Source organism: Octopus bimaculoides, chromosome 23 (genome assembly GCF_001194135.2).
Source record: "Octopus bimaculoides isolate UCB-OBI-ISO-001 chromosome 23, ASM119413v2, whole genome shotgun sequence".
Lineage (NCBI taxonomy): Eukaryota > Metazoa > Mollusca > Cephalopoda > Octopoda > Octopodidae > Octopus > Octopus bimaculoides.
The window spans coordinates 21,298,934-21,299,671 of NC_069003.1; the positions used below are offsets into that span (position 1 = coordinate 21,298,934).

At 29.7% G+C, this 738-nt stretch overlaps 1 protein-coding gene across 1 annotated transcript in view; it reads right to left on the reverse strand.

The window, feature by feature from the left end:
- The window catches only part of LOC106867809 (FERM, ARHGEF and pleckstrin domain-containing protein 2), a 20,738-nt gene that overhangs the window by 15,458 nt on the left and 4,542 nt on the right, over window positions 1-738 (reverse strand). Inside the window, exon 4 of the mRNA XM_052976040.1 lies at window positions 676-738. This exon is cut by the window's right edge and continues 139 nt beyond it. Within this exon, the coding sequence (XP_052832000.1) occupies window positions 676-738 (63 nt within the window). The remainder of the gene's footprint in view (window positions 1-675) is intronic.

Sequence of the window (738 nt, forward strand, 5' to 3'; positions counted from 1 at the left end):
GCTAAAGAAAGATTTTCTAAAAAGTTATTAACTATTTAAAAAAAATATCTTTGACAGAAAACTATCATGAACCTTTTGGAAAGGAGATTTTATACACACACACACACACACACACACACACACACATATATATATATACATACACAATACACAGAATATAAAGAAAGTCAAGAGGTATGAGATGAATATATTTATTTCACCAGTTGATATCCATAAGATTATGATTGTTAATGAAAAAATAATTTATTTTAATTTATAATAAATTATTTCATATGTCTGTATTAGTGTATATGTTATAGTTTACATGGTACTATTGTACATTTTACAAGCTAATACAGACATAGAAGGTCATGGGTACATCGATTTTTCAGCTCTGACATAAACATACAAAAAGCCATCTTCAAATATTAATGTATGGAAGGCAATAATTAATAAAATAATTTTCAATAGATGGGAGGATAGTGTTGGTGGAAATTAAGATAGCATATAATATGATAGAGTGAGAGTCAGATAGTTTATCATTAATAATCTAGAAGTATACATCACATACATACATATACATTGAGTGTCACACAGAAATATGGATGGGTATGTGAAATAAAGTAAAGAAGGAACATGAAAGACAAGGACAGGGTGGAGAGATGCAATAAGGTGATGAAGTGGAACAACACTTACTTTCAAGTATTAACCGATAATGTAGAAGTCGTTGTCCGGGTTTTAGGAGAGATCGGAAGAGCG